The 17,001-nt window shown below is 50.8% G+C and overlaps 1 protein-coding gene across 1 annotated transcript in view; it reads left to right on the forward strand.

The window, feature by feature from the left end:
- Nucleotides 1-1,223: 1,223 nt before the first annotated feature.
- Nucleotides 1,224-17,001, forward strand: part of Tecpr1 (tectonin beta-propeller repeat containing 1) — a 28,767-nt gene continuing 12,989 nt past the window's right edge. The window contains exons 1-11 of the mRNA XM_036171887.1: nucleotides 1,224-1,355; nucleotides 5,582-5,816; nucleotides 5,902-6,084; nucleotides 6,293-6,415; nucleotides 6,874-6,999; nucleotides 9,017-9,191; nucleotides 9,281-9,381; nucleotides 10,651-10,752; nucleotides 12,370-12,515; nucleotides 14,610-15,115; nucleotides 15,958-16,103. Coding sequence (XP_036027780.1) covers nucleotides 5,592-5,816; nucleotides 5,902-6,084; nucleotides 6,293-6,415; nucleotides 6,874-6,999; nucleotides 9,017-9,191; nucleotides 9,281-9,381; nucleotides 10,651-10,752; nucleotides 12,370-12,515; nucleotides 14,610-15,115; nucleotides 15,958-16,103 — 1,833 coding nt within the window. The 5' untranslated portion in view covers nucleotides 1,224-1,355; nucleotides 5,582-5,591. The remainder of the gene's footprint in view (nucleotides 1,356-5,581; nucleotides 5,817-5,901; nucleotides 6,085-6,292; nucleotides 6,416-6,873; nucleotides 7,000-9,016; nucleotides 9,192-9,280; nucleotides 9,382-10,650; nucleotides 10,753-12,369; nucleotides 12,516-14,609; nucleotides 15,116-15,957; nucleotides 16,104-17,001) is intronic.

Raw genomic sequence — 17,001 nt, forward strand, 5'->3', positions numbered from 1 at the left:
AAAGGCTGCTGGGTGCAATGGTGCACACCTGTAATCCTAGCACTCAGGAGGTAAGATGACCATGGGTTCAAGGTAACCTGGGCTACATACCAAAACTCTTGTCTCAAAAATAAATACATAAATGTTTATTTTGCCTCACAATTTTGTGAGTCTATGGCTCACTACGATGCTTTTAGGTCCCTAGCTAGGCAGCACACCATGGAAGAAGCATGTGGCCGAGCAAAACCTGCTATATCAGGCCATAAACTCAAAAAAATGAATGAAAGTAAAGGGCTGAGGTTCTCAGCTCTTTTGGATTATGGTGTAGGTCAAAGTGTGCTGTAGAATGAGGTCCTCGGAGGCCAGACTGCTGACGTTCCCTCAGAGGGACTGGAAGGTCACTGGACCTGAGCTCCAGTTGCTTCCCCCAGCCATTTATACGCCATTCTGCCCCAATTGCATGGGCTCTTAGGAGGTGCTTCCACAGACTATTCGGAAGCCATCAGCTATGACGGGTGGGGACTTTCAGGGGCCCAACTTCAGGGTCACTCACACTCTTGTAGGCAACTCCTCACCCATGTACTGTAAGTCCGATGAACTTTAGTGCAATCAGTTTGATCTGTCATTGGGACCTTACGCGGAGCAGAAAGATTTTTTTTTTTTTTTTCATTTCTCCAGGGAAGGAATTCTTGCAACATCCTTGTACATCCAAGGAACATTCACACATCGACATTAATATTATGCTCCATCGATCTAGGTTATCAACAGCAACCCCAAGTGACGGAGCAATAAATACCCTGACGCCACGGTACAGTCTCAAAAGTCTCGTTTCCAGGAGTCCTCCCAAAAAGATTAACGTCTGTGCTCAGGGCTACTTTCTAGTTCCAAGGAATTCAACCAGTCGCACGTCCTCCTCTGTGGGTCCCAGGCCAGGCGCGCCCCCGACACGCCCGCCTGTCCTTAGGTCACCATACATTCTGCGTTTCAACATGCTCCCAGCCGGCCCCTCCTCGCCTGAGGGTCTCGCGTCTACACCGGCCTGCTCCGCTCCGGAAGCCAGGTCTTGAAAGGAGAGGATGCAGCAATTGGCGCCTAGTCTCCTCACACGCAGGACTCAGCCAGCCCGCGGCACCAAACGCGACCTCAGGAGTGCGCATGTGCGCCGACCCAGCGCTGGTGGGCTCGCCTCCGAGTGCAGCAGTCAATCGAGAGCTCCCAGGCAATTGCGTCACTGTGAGTCTGACCAATCAGTGCTGAGCTGACCATTGCTTCCGGCCTGCCCTCTCGCCTGAGGCCGGGGGAGGGCCCGGCCGTAGCTTTAGACTAGGAGTTCAGGAGCATCCACTAGGAACCCGCCCCGCCGGGCGTGGGCCCAGGTAAGTGCAGCGTGGTGTCCCCATAGCATCGGTGACGGGCCCATGGGGACTCCTATCCGGGGAGGTTGGGGAGGCTCAGAGCCGAGGTGCCTCCGGTTTCCCGCTCCCCCTCCTCCATTGACTGCGTTTTCTGGGACGGTCGACAGAGGGAGAGGGACTGTACCTGTGTTCTCTGCTGCACACCTGCAAGGCACCGCCCCCACCCCTACCTCGAACCCCCAAATGCCAGTCCAGGGACCAGGTTCACAGCACGCCCCCACTGCAGCCTTAGGACCGCAGTGATTTGAAGAAGCCGATCGCTGAAGCCGGAATGATTTAGAGAAATGGAGCGTCCAGGGGCCTGTCCGTAGTCTTCTCCCTTGACGTTGTTGGGAACAAATCTCCTTGCCCTGGGATTAGTGTAGGCAGATGGTCAGGGCCCTACAGCTCCCACATATGCTCCTGATGGCAGTGCAGGGGACCCACCTGTCGGCCAAGTGCAGGAACTGGATGAAAGCCAGGATGCCTCCTGCCGGCTGGGGCTGGGCGGACTCTGTTTATTCTTCAGGAAGGGCCCCTACTCCCATACAAGCTCTGCTATTTCCTGTCTTCTCTTTTAACCCTCATGTCGCTTTGGAGTAGTTCCTGCACTTGGAGCCAGGAACAACTTTAATAGCCAGTGCACAGCAGATAGGAGTGGGGGGTGTAATAAGAAAAAGAGGAAGTCCTAAGAGAGATTCGGGAGAAGTAAACATGTGGATGCTTCCTTGTGCAGTGGTGTGGCTTCTAGGACATCTATACCCTACTTGCCCTGGGTTCGTTCGTGTTCTCTCTCTCTCTCTCTCTCTCTCTCTCTCTCTCTCTCTCTCTCTCTCCCCTCTGTACAGATAGATGCACACGTGGATGTGGAGGCCAGAGGTCAACCTGCACTACCTTGGTTTTTCTTTTTAAAACAGGATTTATCACTAGCCTGGGGCCACTGAATTGGCTAGGCTGAAGGGCCGGGAAGCCCCAAGGATCCACCTCTCCAGCTCTGGGATTATAAACAAGTGCCATTATGCCTCACTTAAACGTTTTTATTTTACATTTATTTATTGTGTGTGTGCGCGCGCGCGCACGCGCTGAGTTTCCCATGGCTCACGTGTGGAGATCAGAAGACAACTTGCAGGTGTGGGTTCTCTCCTTCCACCATGGGAGTTCCAGGGGCCAAACTTAGGTTGTCTAGCTTGAAAGAAAGTATCTTTATCCAATCAGCCACCTGGCTGACCACACCTCTCCCCTCACCTCCAGGGCACACTTTTTTTTCCTTTTTTTGTTCTGTTCTGTTTTGTTTTTTTCTTTTTTAACATGAGTTTAACTCAGGTCCTCCTCCTTACAAGGCACTTTATCAACTAAGCCATCTTCCCAGTCCTCTTGTCTTTGTTTTTGAGACATAGGGCTCCCTATTTAGGCCAGACTAGCCTAGACTCAGAGCAATCCTGCCTTCCAGGTGCATAGAGTGCAGCAGACATGTGCCACCACACCAGGCTATCTTTTCGGTCTCTGAAGGGATCTGTGGATAAACTGACCCAGAAAGACAGATGACTTGTGGTGCTGAGTGTGTTTAACCAAATGACTGAAGGACCAAGTTACATTTGTTGTTAGAGGTTTGTGGTGAAGTAGAGGTTGCTTCCATGAGAGATGTGCCCTCTATCCCTTCGCTTCTGCAAAAACAATGATATCTCAGGATCCCAGAATCACAAGACCTCCATACACCCACTTCAAGAGTCCTGTGACCCAGTGACCCAAGCCAGGTTGCATGGTGATCTCACAGGAAGAGGCATGTGACCAGCTTCCATCCTGTGGAGGCACAAAGGAGCTGTAATTGGTCAAGGATGTTTGCCCTGGATGGCCATTAGCTCAGATGTGACTGGTGCCCAGGTCCCCACTTGGAAGGGAGAGGGTAAATACAGCCCCCGCTCCGTCCTGTTTCTGCAGCAGAGTATTCTTCCATTAGCTGCTCAGAAGGTTCAACTATGTCTGAAAGAAAATTACTGCTTAGTCATTTATCTGAAGGAAAATGTTTCAAATACATCTTTACTTTTTGAGCTCAGCCTTTAGGCCCAGCTTGACTTAATGGGTTGTTTATACATTGAATTGTGAATTGGTTTTGGTTTTTCGAGACAGGGTTTCTCTGTATAGCTTTGGAGTCTGTTCTGGATCTCGCTCTGTAGACTAGGTTAGCCTCGACCTCACAGAGATCTGCCTGCCTCTGCCTGCCTGTGAATTGCTTTTGGAGGAGGGGATTGAGACAGAATCTTACAATGTAGCCTAGGCTGGCCTTGAACTCCTCATCCTGCCTCTCACGTGCTGCTGGAACTACAGGAATGTACCACCTTGGCTGGCTTGAGTTTTATTTCCTTTTTTAAAACTTACTTTTTAAATTTATTTGTTACTATTGTGTGTGTGTGTACATACTAGTAGTCAGAGGGCAGCTTTGTCTAGTGGTTCTCTACTTCTACCCTTTTGTGGTTTTGGAGGTTAAACTCACATCGCCAGCCTTGTGTAGCAAATGGCCTTTACCTACTGAGCCATGTTGCCCCCTCTGGCTTGATTTTTCTCCTCAAGAGACCAGAGCTTGGTAAGACAGCAAACACCTGTAATCCCAGCACTAGGGAGACTGAGACAGAAAGATTGTGGGGTTCAGGACAGCCTGGACTATATAGTGAGACCTTGACTCAAACGTATAAACAAAAGCTGAGGTGAGCGTGTAATGGTTGTGTATCCAGTGATAAAGTGACATCAGTGACAGTCACAGAGGTCATACTGGACACTGAACAGTTTATCGTCAGTTCTGTGTCTATGTTACCTCATTTAGTTCTTAGGAAGTAGGTCATCTTCCTTTCTGAGTGTCACATGTTATTACATGTACTCAAGGTACAGAGAGGATAGTTAGCTTTGGTGATGTCAGAAGGCACTTGTGGGAGCGCACACCTGTAAGCCCATCATTCGGGAGGTGGAGTTAGGAATTCAAAATCATCCTTTGGTTTACAGTGAGTCTGAGCTATGGAAGACCCTATCTCAAAGCAAAATAAAAACAAGCAAACAAAATAATAAAGAAAAGAAGTAATAGAGCCAGGCCCCTAACTCTGGTGCTCTGGATTCTGACAACTCTCAATAGTCTGTGTGAAGCAGGTAGAGGGACTTCAAGCCTGGCCCAGAGGAAGGAAGGAAGTTGGTGCCACTGGGGCCACAACTAAGGTCTCTAAACAAAGACACTTTTCAGATGAACTCAGAAAGCTAGTATCCTGATTCCCACCCCACCCACGTGTGTGTGTGTATGTGTGTGTGTGTGTGTGTGTGTGTGTGTGTGTGTGTGTTTGCTAGAGAGGAAGAGAGCCCCTGTGTTGAAGAGATCATTGGTTCTGTGGGAACACTCCACCCCCCCAAATCACTGCATTCTGGTTGTCAGTCTCCCTCCTGGAATCTGTTTCATTCAGGTCATGGATGTTTCTCAAACATTGTCCTTGCCTGCCTCTGGCTTCCTGTTGCATATCCCTGGAAGCCTGCATTCTCCTTTGTGACTCTCAGGCTCACTGGGTTCCAAAAGAGCCAATTTTGCCTGAGACAGATGCTCCTGTTTTCAGATTGTTCCATCTCCAGTCCTCATCACACTGACGGAGCCTTCTGGAGCGCCCCCGTGCCTGTGGCAGGCACCAAGAGTAGAGCAGCCTGGCACAGCCTCGAGGTCCCTAAATAAACTTACCTATCTTCCCAGTACTTCCAATTCCCAGGCTAGACTCTCTCGACGGATTCTCACGTAGCCAAGGCTGGCCTTCAGCTCTCCCTTTCTGAGTGTTGGGATTACAGACATGAGCCACCACACCTAGTCTCTGGGATGCTGGAGATGAAACCCAGCACTTTGTGCATGCTAGGCAGCACCACATAAACTGGGTGTGGTGGTGCACGCCTGTAACCTCAGCACTTGGGAAGTAGTGGCAGGAGGATCAGAAGTCAAGATCATCCTAGCTACAGAGAAAATTTAAGACCAGCCCTGGGGCACATGAGACCCTGTCTCAAATTTAAAGAGGCAAAGAAAGAAGTTTATACTGAAAGACTTACTTTGTTTCCAGTTGCTATGGTGACTGCTTGCTTGTCTCTTGGGACCTGTATGGGATGAAGCAGCCACCACACAAGGTTCCCATGATGTCCCTAGTCCAGGAGCCATGATCCTGATACCTTTTCTCTTGTCCCTGTCTTTGCCACAGCACTGTGGCCATGCCCACCTCTCTGCTGTGGGCTGTGGACCTCTTCGGGAGAGTGTGTACTTTGTCCACGGCTGGCCAGTACTGGGAGCTTTGCAAGGATGTCCAGATGGAGTTCAAGCGGGTCAGCGCAGCCACTCAGTGCTGCTGGGGCATCGCTTGCGATAACCAGGTCTACTTGTACGTGTGCTCCAGCGATGTGCCCATCCGCCACCGAGAGGAGACCTATGAGAATCAGGTAGTGCTGGGTGTGTGTGTGGTTGCTCAGGTGGTCCGCTCCCATCCAGCTCATCCCTGAGAACACCTCTATCTCCTGGCCTCAGCGTTGGAACCCCATGGGAGGCTTCTGTGAGAAGCTCCTGCCAAGTGACCGCTGGTCGTGGAGTGACGTGAGTGGGATCCAGCATCGGCCGCTGGATGGGGTAGCCCTGCCCTCGCCACACTGGGAATGGGAATCAGACTGGTACGTGGATGAGAACTTTGGAGGGGAGCCCACCGAGAAAGGGGTAGGTGAACTCAGTACCCTCCATGGATGCCCATTGGGCTCAGCTTGTCCCCCAGTACCACCCTCCCTGCTGGTGTCCAACGTCTGCTTGCTCTGGGATTGGATCCCCTGTTCCCTCCTCCCCTCCCTTTATTCCTCCACCTTCCATCTCTTCAGATTCCATGCCCTCCCCCGCCAAGCCAGATAAGGCTCCAACCTTGGTATTTCAGGGGTGGACGTATGCTATGGACTTCCCCGCCTCCTACACTAGAGACAAGAAGTGGAATTCATGCGTGCGGAGGCGAAAGTGGATCCGGTATAGGAGATACAAATCCCGGGACACCTGGGCCAAGGTCTTTGTGCCTAAATGGGGCAAGAGTGCGGGGTGGGGGGGTCCCCGATAGGAGGGTCACAAGGATAGGCATCTTCTTCCCCACACTGGAGGAGAAGGGGACACCATGCCCCCCTAGGACCTGGCCTTTGATTTGTTTGCTGTAGCCTTACAAGTCCCCTCATTTGGGAGATGGCCACATAGGGGCCAAAGTCAACACAAAACTTGTCCTTTCTTAGGCTTCCCCTCCCCCACCAAAGCACTAGCGTTGTTCCCATGACCCAACTCCAAAGCAGTGGCTCAGGTCTGGCATCTTAGAAAGGGGACAGAACAGAGGGTGTCCATGACCAGGTCCACAGGCCTGCGTTCCTGTGGCATCACAGGGAGGGTGGAAGGACTGGAGGAGAGGCTGGCAGGGGAAGGTGACACAGTGCGGGTCATGGGTGGTGACAGCCACTGCTTCTCACCCCTTTGTTTCAGATCCCCTCAAAGGATGACCCTAAGGAACTCCCTGACCCCTTCAACGACCTGTCTGTGGGAGGGTGGGAGATCACAGAGGAACCTGTGGGCCGCCTGTCAGTGTGGGCTGTGTCCCTGCAGGGAAAGGTAAGTCCCACTACCACAGTGCCCAAGGTTTGACATGGCAAAGGAGGCCAGCTGCAGGCTGGAGTGGTATAGGAGTTACCCAAGGTGGAGGAAGAGAGCTATTTGCCTCCTGTCCCTGAAACTGGGACTTCTGGGCAGGCAGAAAAGTTACCAGACTCCACGATACCCTGGAAGCCTTGGGATCTGTCCCTCATCCTAGCCCACTTCAGACTCAGATGTAAGCAATTCTGTCTCCTTGGGACAGATTCTGGGCTCCCTGCCAGCTCCTTCCTCCAGTCTCCAGGAGCATTGTGGATGTGTGGGTGGGTGGATGGCTGATGTGTGGAGAGACTGATGGTGTGTGGCTAGATGGATGATGGTGAGTATATGGATGGATGGGTGATGTATGGTAAGTAGATGGGATAGATGATAAAAAGACTCCTGGGTGGGTAGGTGCGTGGGTGGGTAGATGACAGGGAGATGGATAGGTCATTGGTTGGACAAATGGATGGTGGGTGAGTGAGTAGATGGTTGGGTGGATGGTTGAATGGATGATGGGTGTGTGAATGGATGGGAAGTGATTAGGTGGATGAGGAGTGGGTCAAGTGGTTGATGGGTGGGTGGTTGGATTCATAATATGTGGGTAGGAAGTAGATTGATGGTGGGTAGATGGATGGTAGGTGTAGAGATGGATGGTGAGGGGGTGTATAGATGAGTAGATGGATGGATGGGTGGATGGGTAGGTGGTAGTGATAGATAGATGCATATTTAGAGAGAAAGCTTTTTTCAGAGAGTTTGTGAAAAACACAAAACCTGGATGGCAACAGAAACACAGATAGTCCCAAGCATGGGGGTCTGATGCCTTCCTTGTGGTTTTAGATCTTATTTTATGAATATTCAGTAACTCCTGCATTAACCACATTAACCACAAGTCTCCCCTGTCTTTGGAACAGCCAATGCAGGTTATTTTTAGCAGGCTTACCTTTGGCTGGGGTCATGCTCTCTCAGGTTTAGGTAAACCACAGTCATTTCCTCTGAGCCTTTCTGAAGGGTGATGGAGAGGGGCCGAGCAGAGTGGGAGCACCAGCTCAAGACATCCCATCTGGATGCAGAGAGAAGGAAGAGTAGGGGCTGCACACCTGTGTTTGTGTTCCCTGAGTGTCAGCTATGAGCCAGTGTCACCCAGCACCACTCCTGTGCGCCACGAGAGGTGGCCCCAGGACCCTGTGCTCCAGAAGGGAGGGACTTGTTCCCTGAAGCTGCCTACTTGGTAGCAAAAGAGAGGCTTCCCAGAGCTGGTCCAGCAGTTGTCATAAGGGTGGGTTGGCAAGACCGGAGAAGTCAGGGTCCCGAGTCTGAAGGTGGTTCTGCGGAGCCATCCTTCCCTACCTCCCTTACCTGACCTGAATCATTTGCATAGGTGTGGGCTGTCAATCGCAGCTGCAAGTCCTATTCTACAGGCCCTATGCATACATGACCATGCACAAATATGAACATGCACACATGCACATATGCGTGTGCATGCAACACACACACACACACAAACAGACACAACTACTTTTGAGATATCATCTCACCGGAGTCAGAATAGCTATCATCAAGAAATTAATGGACAAAAATCCTTGGCAAAGATATGGGAAAGAGGAATTTCATTGTTTAGATTAAAGAGTAAAAAGAAGCAGACGTTTTAGACATTGGGTTTCCCCTGCTTAAACCACCACGACCCTGCCTGCCTTCCCCTGTGACAGGTGTCCTGGGAGCACATCACCACTAGGGGGCACAGGTTTAATGGACTGCCTGGGAGCTGCTGAGCACTCCATGCTGACATTGGAGTCTGCTTGTAGTTGTTCTCACAGGCAGCTGCAGAGAATAGGTCTGTCTCTCTAGACCCTCCAAAATGCAGGCTTTGCACTTTCTCACCGAGGTGTGTATGTGAAGGGAGGTCTACAGAGTGAAGGTATATGAGTGTGTCATATGTGGCCTCTGCAGGTAGACAGATTTGATGATGTGAATGCCATATTTGCTTCTCTCCTCCCAGGTGTGGTATCGAGAGGATGTCAGCCACCCCAACCCAGAAGGCTCCTCCTGGTCTCTTGTGGATACCCCAGGGGAGGTGGTCCAGATCAGCTGTGGGCCTCATGACCTCATATGGGCCACCCTCTGGGAGGGGCAAGCCCTGGTCAGAGAAGGAATCTGCAGGAATAACCCAAAAGGTAGCCAGCCCTATAACAGGAAGCGAGCTACTTCCTGTCCTGAATCTTAGCTGATGGAGGCTGCCTGGGGTTTCTTTGGGGACTGGCAGGAAGTTCCTGGTCCATAGTGGAGCCTCCTGGGTCTGACAATGGTATCATGCACGTCTCCGCGGGAGTCAGTGTGGTCTGGGCCATCACAAAGGACCGCAAAGTAAGAGCTGGGAGCTGGAGCTGGGGTGGGTAATGGTGCCATTTAATACCAAGGGTTTCTGTTCCTGTGAGCGCCATCTAAACCCTTTAGTATAAATCCTGAGAGTTTTTCTTTTCTTTTTGAGATGGTATACTAAGCATAGTAGGTAGCAGAGGCTGGCCTTGAGCTTCCGACCCTCCTGCTCAGATTACAGACGTTTACCATCATACCTGGCTGACACAGTACTAGGGACCATACCCTGGACTTCATGCATGCCAAGCAGCTCCTCTACCAGCTGAGCCACATCCCCAACCCCTGCTACGAGCTTTTTCTGTTGTTGAAATGATCACCCATCTCTGGCTTGTGGTACCCTCACTCATATCCCTGGACTAAAACACTGAACAACCATGTTTATTATTTCATAGGCCGACCATTTCAGACAGTGGGAAGCCAGTATGCCAGTAACCTTGGCCATTTAAATGCTTCTCTTCTCTCCCTCTGCCTCTGTATCTCATCAGAGGCAGGTCCAGTCAAGTTAGCCAGTTTTAGATGCTTTTGTGAAATCTGTCTGTCCATCTATGATCTCCCTGTCTGTTGTGGAGAAGGAAGCTAGGACCTTGTACATCATGAATTCATTCTGACTATATGTAGGGGCTGTTCCTGCCAACCCAGTACCTTAAAAGATTTTCGGGAATGAGCCAGTGAGGTGATTCAGGGGTAAAGGTGCCTGCCACTAAGCCTGACAACCTGAGTTCAAGTCCCAGGACATACGTGGTGGAAGGAGAGAACCAACCCCCACAATTGTCCTCTGATCTTCACATGCCCTCTCTGCCTACCCAAATACATAAGTAAAAATACAGTGAAAAGCTCCCCTCAGATTTGGAGGTGGCTCAGTTGGTAAAACACTTGCCTTGCTATCATGAGGACCTGACTTTCAGCCCTAGACCCAGTATAAGAGTGCTGGGCATGCTGGTGTTTGCTTGTACTCCCAGTGCTGGGAGTTAGGGACAGAGAGGTCCCTGGAGCTTCCAGGCCAGACCGCCAAGCTTACTGGGCAAGGTTTAGGCTGGTGAGAGACCCTGTCGTCGTCCCCCCCAAAAAAAAAAAGGTGGATGGCACTTGTGGAATGACGGATGAGGTTGTCCTCTGCCCTACACGCATATCTGTATGCTCAAGCACACAGATAGACGGATGTCCAGATGGCGCACACACACACACACACACACACACACACACAGCCCTCTGTCTCCAAAGATCTCCAGGAATGAATGCTTCTTTCTGATTTTCCAGGTGTGGTTCCGAAGGGGTGTCAACTCTCACAATCCCTGTGGCACCAGCTGGGTCGAGATGGTTGGAGAAATGACCATGGTGAATGTGGGGCTGAATGACCAGGTAGATATGCATATGGTTCATCCCAATACAACTTAACTACCTGCCACCCTGTTGTCCCTTCTCCCCTGGCAGGGATTCCAGATGGGCACAGTGAGGAGGCTGAGGGTGCACTGGGTAGGGGGAGTCTAGAGTCCTGGCATCTCCATTTGGCTCAAGGTCATTTCACTTAGGACCCTGCAGAGCAGTCTGCTGGTGAGGAAGGGTGGGGCATGCATCCTAGCTAGAAGAAGGTGGCATTGAGAGGCTTGGGCAGGAGGCGCTGCTAAATAAGAGAACTGTGTTCTTTCTCTGACTCTGTGATGCCATGTTCTTCTCATGGATGTCATCTTTACAGTAGGACAATGTTTCCTTCCTCCTAAAAAAGAGTGCGGTTTGGGGCTGGAGAGGTGGCTCAGTGGTGAAGATCACTGGCTGCTCTTGTAGTGGACCCAGGTTTGATTCCCAGCACCATGTGGCTCACACCTGTCTGTAACTCCAGTTCTAGGGGACCCAACTACCACTTCTGGCCTCTGCAGGCACCAGACACATTTGTGGTGCACAGACATATATTCAGACAAAACATTAGACACATAAAATAATGGGGTTTTTATTTTGTTTTGTTTTTGTTTTTCGAGACAGTGTTTCTCTGTATAGCCCTGGCTGTCCTGGAAATCACTCTGTAGCCCAGGCTGGCCTCTAACTCATAGATCCACCTGCCTCTGCCTCCTGAGTGTGGGGTTTAAAGGTGTGCACCACCAATACCCATCTAAAAAATAATTTTTATAAAGATAATGAGGGGCTGGAGAGGTGGCTCAGTGGTTAAAAGTGCTTACTATTACAGAGGACCCTGTTCAGTCCCCGCACCACATCGGACAGCTCACAGCTGTCTATAACTGCGGTTCCTGGGGATCTAACACATTCTTCTGGCCTTTGCAGGCACCTGCACACCTGTGGTGCACATAACCTCGTTCAGGGACAGACATACTTATAAATAAATAATTCTTGGGTTAGATCCCTAGTGCCACATAAAACCAGTGTTGTGCATGCCTGCAGTCCCAGCATGGGGAGGTGGAGGCAGGAGGATCAGAAGTTCAAGGCCTCCATGGGCCCCTGCATTCACATGCACATACCTACACACACACACACACACACACACACACACATACACATACACACACACACACACACACACACATAATTAGTTTTTTGATTTTTTTTAAAATTAAGGCAAAAGCACCAAGTGGTCAAGTATCCCAGCACAGTGTCTGTCAGCCCTGTCTACCCTGGACCTTGTCATCCCATAGCCTCAGCCTGAAGTTTTGGAGACCCAGAGTCAGGCTTCTGATTCTCTGGATTTGCTGTAACCTCTCCCTTCCCCAGCCCTGCCAGCCTTTTCCTGCCTGGATTTCTGGGTTTCTGCCATCATCTGGCACCCCCATCAGATATTCCTAGGCCTGACAAACACACTCACACATGCCCCCATGTCACGATAAGGGGACTCCTGTCTGCATTTGTGTACCTATCCTGCAGCCCTGCTGAGCACTCCTGGACCCCCACTCTTCCCCAGCCCCTGACAGAGGGGTAGGAGCTCCAGGTGTGTGCCCGGCTGCCTCTCAGCAGCACCCCTGTCTGTTCCAGGTCTGGGGTATCAGCTGTGAGGACCGAGCTGTGTACTTCCGACAGGGCGTCACCCCCAGTGAGCTCAGCGGGAAGACATGGAAGGCCATCATTGTGGGCCGAGAAAGTGACCGGTCACACTCTGGCAGCTCATCCAGTCTCCTCAGGTGACACCAGGCAGCAGGGCACAGAGGAGTTGGGTGGGACAGACTGTCTGTGGCCTCATGAGGCAAAGCCAATGACCTTGCAGAAAATCAGTCTCTATCAGAGGATTGCGAGTTCTAGACTATCCTGAGCTGCACAGTGAGACTTTGTTCCAACAAAAACGAAAAGACAAAAGAAAAAATTCTGTAGCTAGGCATCCTAATCATATCTTGATTGCTATGATAAAATGCTCTTACCAGAAGCAATTTAGTGGAGGAAAGAGTTTATTTCAGTTGCAAGCCATAGTCCATCATTGAGGGAATCAAGACAGGAACTTGAAGGCAGGCCTGCTTGCTGGTCCACATTGAGCATTACCTCTGACTAAAGAAGTTACAGCTGAATGAGGAATTACAACCTGAGCTATGCAGGAACGCTGCTTACTGGCTCACCCACAGGCTCAAGCCTATCTAGCTTCCTTCTATAGCTCAGGACCACTTGCCCAGGGAACGGTGCTGCCCACAATGGGCTGTTCCCTCTACATCAATTAATAATCAAGACTCCCCCACAGACTTGCCCATAGGCCAGGACGATCTAGGCAATTCTCAGTTGAGAGTCACCTCCCAAATGGCTGATTCTGAGCTTGTCAAGTTGACAGTCGAAGCTAACCAAGACACTGGGTAATAGTAACAGTTGCATGAATTTTTAAGTGGGCAAAATGCTACTGGATTGCATGCTCTAAAGTAGTCAGTGTCACCCAGGGATGGTAGTACACACCTGCCGTCCCAGTGCTTGGGGATGTGGAGACTGGAGGGTCAAAGTCAAGTCATCCTTGGCTACATAGTGAGTATGATGCTAACACCCTGTTTCAAAACAGCAGCAACAATAAAGGTCAACTTTAGTTGGGCATGGTAGCAGCACATGCCTTGTAATCCCATCACTCAGAGGCTAAGACAGAAGGATCACAAGTTCAAGGTCTGCCTGGACTGACTACAGAGGGAGTTCAAGATTACCTACAAAGGTAATTTAGTGAGGTCATCTTAAAATACAAAAGTACAGCTGGGTGATGGTGGTTCCAGCACTCAGGAGGTAGAGGCAGGTGGATCTCTGAGTTTGAGGCCAGCCTGGTCTACAGAGCGAGTTCCAGGACAGCCAGAGCTACACAGAGAAACCCTGACTCAAAAAGCCAAAATAAATAGATGGATGGATGGATGGATGGATGGATGGATGGATGGATGGATGGATAGATAGATAGATAGATAGATAGATAGATAGATAGATAGTTAGATAGATAGAAAGAAGATAGCTCTTTGTTAAACCACTTCACTAGCCCTGGATTTAATCCTCACTTTAATAATAATAATAATAATAATAATAATAATAATAATACCACCAACAAAAAACAGAAGAAGAAGAAAAAGCCCTCAGTGTACTTTCCCCTAATCAGAAAGACACCAGAGAGCTGGTGATGTTGCTCAGTTGGAGCACTGCTTGTCCATCATGCACGAAATTCTGGGGTACATCCTCAACACCACATGAAGTAGGTATGGTGATACACTGTAATCCTAGCATTTGGAAGGTAGAGGCAGGAGAATCAGGAGTTTAAGGTCATCCGTGTTATAGAATAAGTTTGAGACCAGCCCAGAATACATGAGACCCTGTCTCGGTACTCCAGTTGAGTGTGGTGGGATTGCTATAAATTCAGGGGTAGCTACAGAGTGAGTTCCAGGCAACATGGAATATAGCCTGTCTGTGTCATGGAGGATGACCCTTGAACTCCTGGTCCTCCTGCCTCTACCTCCCCCAAACTGGGATGACAGGCGTGCACCCAGTTTTGTGGGGTACAGAGGACCAAACTCAAGGCTTCGCCCATTCCAGGCAACTGCCTTACCAACTGAGTTATTTCCCCAGCCCATCTAAGAATGACAACAAATGTACACCCCTCAACCCTTTGGGGTGTGATAGGATCCTCAGTCCCTGGGGAGCAGAGTCCGTGTGTGCTGGACAGGAGCAGCAGACAGGAGCTCGTGAGCTTGTGACTTGGCTGAATGCACACAGTTAGTTACAGTGGCAAAACATGTCTTCCACCAGAAAGTGAGTCTGTGCTATTTTGTCCCCAGTGCTGGCTGCTTCTTTGGTGATGAGGTGAGGGCCAGTGGTTCGGAGTCTGCACCCAGTGATACTGATGCCACCTCAGAAGTCAAGAGACAGGGCCCTGAACAACCTCTCCCCAAAGAATCTTTGGACAATTCCAGGACCCTTAAAGAGAGCTTGTCCAAGGGCCCTGAGACCAGTAAGGACACCGAGCAAAGCATGGAGAACGCCTGCCTGGCCAAAGGCAGAGGAAAGGCTCCTGAGGCCTCTAGCGTCGATGAATGCCATGACCCAGCCTCCACACCAGCCGAGCTGCCCTGGACCAACATTGACCTAAAGGAGCCCAAGAGGGTGTCTAACCAGCCAGCTGCAGGCTTTCCTGAGACTACGGGCCTTTCCTCCCTGGGGCTCTTCGCACTGGGCATGGAGGAGCCCTACGGGGCAGATGACCATCCTCTGTGGGCCTGGGTGTCTGGAGGAGGGTGTGCAGTGGAGGCAGGCTCTGTGCTCAAGTGGTTCACTGTCCAGCCAGGTGAGGGAGCTCATGGGACTGGTGTATCCAAAGCATCCCCGTGAGTGTCTGTGGGTGCATGGGATATAGGTTAGCCTGAGGACCAGACACCTTGCCGCCCTGCCTGACGGCTCTGTGCTCAACAGCCTTAGCCAAGACCTTGGGTCAGTCCAGCCTTCTGAGGCTCCAGGGAGGAAGGCTCACAGGGCAGTTTGTAAGATGGTACTTTCTAGCAAGAACACATTGGAGCTGGGGAGGTGTCTCCTTGGGTAAAATGCTTGCCGTGCAAGCATGGGGACCTGAGTTCAGATCCCTAGAGCCCATGTACGAATTGAGCATGGCAGTATATGCCATTAACCACAGTGCTGGGGGCTCACTGGCCAGGCAACTAAAGTAGTGAGAAATCCTGTCTCAAAAAAAAAAATAAGGTGGAGAAATGATTAAGAAAAGATGCCCCACCATCAGCACACAAAGAGAAGGAAGGAAAAAATTAAAGGCTGATTTGGGGACTATTGTAGCTGCAACAAAGACCCTGCCAAGGAGGGTTTAGGAGGAAGGCTAATTTTGGCTCATGGTTCAAGGATACAGTCCATCACGGTGGAGGGAGCCACACTGTATCCACAGTCAAGAAACAGGGATAGATGCTGTTTTCCTTTTTATTCAGGCTAGGGCCCCAGCTCATGGGATGGTGCTGCCCCACATTCAAGGTGGGTCCGCCCATCTCAGTTAACCTGTCTAGGCCCTTCTTCCCTGGGTCTAGATCCTGTCAGATCATCACAGGAATGGGGTGTAGGGAGCCATACTAGCCACTTGTCCAGCTGCAGGCAGGATGGCACCTGGCCTGAGACTCTGGCCTCTTGCAGGCCAGACCCCATCAGTACAGACGCTGTCCCTGTCCATCACACCTGCCCAGACCGCTGCCTGGAGGAAACAGATCTTTCAGCAGCTCACGGAAAGGACCAAGCGGGAGCTGGAGAGCTTCAGACACTATGAGCAGGCCGTGGAGCAGGTAGGCTGGCTCTGCCGCGCTCTGTGTGTTTGTTTGGAGATAGGGTCTCACTGTGCCCCCACGCTTGCCTGGAACACATTCTGTAGCCCAGGCTAATGTCACCTTGGTCATCCAGCTGCCTCCACTTCCCGAGTGCTGGGGTCACAGGCACTCACCACCACACCAGCTCCTGCTTGCTTAGTGATTGCTTCTTTGCTGTATGCCAACCCTGATACATGGTGTTGTCCCACATACCCAGATAAGGAATAGAGTTGGTGGTTTATTCATCTATCCTGAAGGACTTTTCTTGGGGCCCCACTGCCTTCAGGATACCCTGTGGGCCCTGGGAAGCCAGTGTCCTCAAAGGGCGGTGGACAGGGAGAAAGACCTACCATGTCACCTTGTCTGTCCCCTTACAGGAACGTAAACTACCAGGTGTGGTATTTTGATGAATTGAGTCAGGATGGAGTTGTAGACAGTCACTGCCCTCCCCAGGAACACCCTCCTTGGCATACCTCATACCCCTGAAGGCAGAGACCCAACCTTGGATGTCATAGTCAGGCCAGGGAAAGAGAAATTAAATAGAACACAAGAAATCTTGGCCTAGGCTGGCCCGGAAGCTTGTGGGCCTGTGCACCTAGATAGCCTGAGACCTTGATTTCCAGGACTGACTCCCTCTCGGATGTTGGCCAGGTGTGATGACCTCTTCCTTGAGCCTCAGTTTCCCTGTCCAGAACATGGGCTAAGGATGTGGCCACAGAAACTGATGAGCCAGCTGTGTATCTGGCGCCACCTAGTATCCAATTGTGGCACTGACAGTGGAAGCGAGAAACAGCTGGGAGAGACCAGGAAAAGGAGAGGCCGAGGGCTAGAACAGTTGTGAGACTCTGGGACCTCTCCTAACTGCTCTGGGTTGTCT

The sequence above is a fragment of the Onychomys torridus genome, chromosome 22, assembly GCF_903995425.1.
Source record: "Onychomys torridus chromosome 22, mOncTor1.1, whole genome shotgun sequence".
Taxonomy (NCBI): domain Eukaryota; kingdom Metazoa; phylum Chordata; class Mammalia; order Rodentia; family Cricetidae; genus Onychomys; species Onychomys torridus.